Source organism: Amphimedon queenslandica, unplaced genomic scaffold (assembly GCF_000090795.2).
Source record: "Amphimedon queenslandica unplaced genomic scaffold, v1.1 AMPQUscaffold_8998_Cont19063, whole genome shotgun sequence".
Taxonomy (NCBI): domain Eukaryota; kingdom Metazoa; phylum Porifera; class Demospongiae; order Haplosclerida; family Niphatidae; genus Amphimedon; species Amphimedon queenslandica.
Window position 1 is genome coordinate 1 of NW_003550730.1, and position 3,036 is coordinate 3,036.

The following is a 3,036-nucleotide window of genomic DNA, read 5'->3' on the forward strand; positions in this document are numbered from 1 at the left end:
GTATTTCTTATCTACCGAAAGATGTATTCCAGTACACGCCAAGACTTACTTACCTGTGAGGCATGATAATAGATCATTCATGATTATATTTAATTTTTCATTAATTTGCTAGCTTGCTGATCTCAAATAGGCTGGAAAGAATTGAAACATTTCCTTTTCGTAATCTAAGATATCTTGCTCAGCTGTGAGTAATTGATAAAATCATAAAACACAATTATCTCATAATATATTACTTATAATGCAGGGCTTTGTATAAAAACAAAATCAGTTACGTTGCCGAGGGATCACTTGAAAATACTAATAGGATCTATTACTTGTAAGCGTATTCATTTCTAAATATTTGTCCTTATTTCTTCTCTCTCTCTTCTTTTTCCTTTCTAACTTAGTCTGTTGTACTATTATTATTATTGTTATTATTATTGTTGTTGTTGTTGTTGTTTATTATTATTATTGTATTTACTGTAGTAATTTTAGTAGCTTTATTGTTTTGCATGCTATAGGCAATGGAATGATTTTCGGACAAACATAACACAAGACAACATGATAGTGTGTGATTGTTCTGCCCTTTGGCTTCAAGAATACTTGAGATCCAATCGTCCTTACTATGAGACTATCCTATGTGGCTATCCTATTGAGGTCAGAGGTCGAAGACTAAGGAGTGTGGACATAACTAATTGCAGTAAGCACTTCAGTGATAAATAAATATGATATAATTTTATTTAAAAGTAAATATAGTATAATATTTATTTTAAAAATATATGGTATGATATTTACTGAAGTGTTAAAATGCATTTTTAGTACTTTTCCTTTTTAGCTAAGGGATTGAAGGTATCAGTGACTCCATCATCAGAGGTTAATTATGTGCAGAGTGGTGCCTGTCTTGAGCTGCAGTGTAAAGCAAATCAAAATGTTGATGTAACTTGGAAAAGAATTGTTAAAGGATCTGAACAGTGAGATATACACACTAAACTTACAATAGTGACTGTAATAGAAAGTAGGGTTTTTGTCAAAAAAATCACCTTTGAACTCATTTTTGAGTAACTTTAAAAGCTCATTAAAAAATACAATTTTGATTGGAATCAGCTCAAACTTTCTACACAACATAAGTACATGCATATACATCAGAAAATGTGATAAAAATGAAGATTTCTCAACTTGTCATTTTTGCCTAAATTTGATCAACAACCCTGTACTATAGTACAGGGACTTCGGCCCCGTTTTTGAGTAACTTTAAAATTTCGTAAAAAATTCAATTTTGATTGCAATCAGCTCAAACTTTCTACACAACATAAGTACATGTATATACATCAGAAAATGTGATAAAAATGGAGATTTCTCAACTTGCCATTTTTGCCAAAATTTGGCTAACGACCCTGTACTATAGTACAGGGACTTTGGCCCCGTTTTTGAGTAACTTTAATAAATTTTTTTTAATCTAATTTTGATCAAAGTCAGCTCAAATTTTTTATGCAACATCAAATCATGTACTTGCATTAGAAAAAATTATTAAAACAAAAAATGTTCTTCTAGTCATTTTTGCCAAAATTTGGCCAACAACCCTGTACAGGCCTTTGTTGTACAGAGTCGTCGGCCTAATTTTTGAGCAATTTTAAAGATTCATAAAATTCACAAGAACATTGTGACTAATGTTTGGAGTTTTTTCATGTTAAAATGATTATTCTTTACTAAATAATTCATGCTCTTGCATAGGCAGCTATAGGCCCGGGCAAGCCAGGGCTTTGCCCTGGTAGTTTTTAACCAAAACTACACCCAAAGGGTGTGGTTTGTTATTATTAGGAGTGAGATCATCACTAGAATTCATTTTTTATAGCCACAACTGTCTACTCTAATGATCAGCTCCACTTTACAGTTATTTTAGTGTGGTAACTGGCTTTTGTGAGCTATCATAATGATTTTTTAGTCATTTTATTAATTGACCACACCCCCAATTTTTATAAATAATTAATGAGCCCTGGTTAATTCAAGATTCTGTAGCCGCCTATGTGCTCTTGGGCCCAACTTTGCAGCAAATTAGTTTATTATTGCAGTACATGCAGACTCTAAGTTCTTGTGTGTAGTATATTAATTTACTCAATAGGGCACTGGAGGAGGATCACTCTTCATTCTGTACTAATAAAAGTGTTGATAATTGTGGCAACACTGACACTGAAGGACTGCTAGTATTAAAGGACATTGCAGCTGCTGATCAAGGAATATATGTGTGTACAGCTACACTTGATAATGTCACTAGCTCTGTAATTCGACAAATTCAAATTGGAGGTGATTATTAAAATATTTTTTATTATAATTAATAATGATAATCAGAGCCTCCTGTGATTAAGAAGAGTCCTATTAGTGTGGTTGCTCGTGATCCTCCATCTTACGTTATTTTTGAAGCAGCAGCAAGAGGGAACCCACCACCAGTACTGAAGTGGTATCACAACTCAAATGAAATTGACTTCAAAAATACCACAAAGTAAATCAAAATTAATAAGTACACTAATCTAATTTTACATTGATTGTATTAATACAATGAATACTTGGATTAAAATCTTTATTATTATTGTTACTATATGTTTTATTTCCATAATATTACATGTTTTTTAATCATTATTATTATTATAGGATGTATTTGACCAGTAATGGGTCATTGATAATATTAGGTCCTCAGTTTGAGGATAATGGTCAATATAAAGTAGTGGCAGACAATGGAGCAGGATCAGTAGAAGCAGCTGCCAGTCTTACAATATACTTCAGTAAGTCCTACTATTCTGTAGAGAGTAGTGGGCATAGTTCAGAAGCAGCTTAAGCTCAAACTTTCTATAAAGCAAAAGAGTATTAATATGTACATTTGCATAATTGATGTTTGTGTTAATTACAGGGTCAGCCTGCAATAGAGGGTCTGGTTGCTCTAATGATGGACAGTGTCTCCCAGTACATTACTGCAGGTGTCCTGATGGATATTCTGGTGATGGATGCGAGGAAAGCCAGGAAAGTACGTTATTTATAATTTGAATAAATTTATTTTACTTTTCT

General features: G+C 32.5%; 1 protein-coding gene across 1 annotated transcript; it reads left to right on the top strand.

Moving 5' to 3' along the window:
• Positions 1 to 6: 6 nt before the first annotated feature.
• On the top strand, positions 7 to 2,995 carry LOC109591076 (leucine-rich repeats and immunoglobulin-like domains protein 2; the record flags this gene model as incomplete). Its single annotated transcript, XM_020006886.1, has 9 exons — positions 7 to 55; positions 113 to 184; positions 245 to 316; positions 501 to 679; positions 815 to 950; positions 2,099 to 2,280; positions 2,326 to 2,476; positions 2,626 to 2,756; positions 2,882 to 2,995. Coding segments are annotated over exons 4-9 (853 nt in total), but the record flags the coding sequence as incomplete, so codon positions are not given.
• Positions 2,996 to 3,036: the final 41 nt, after the last annotated feature.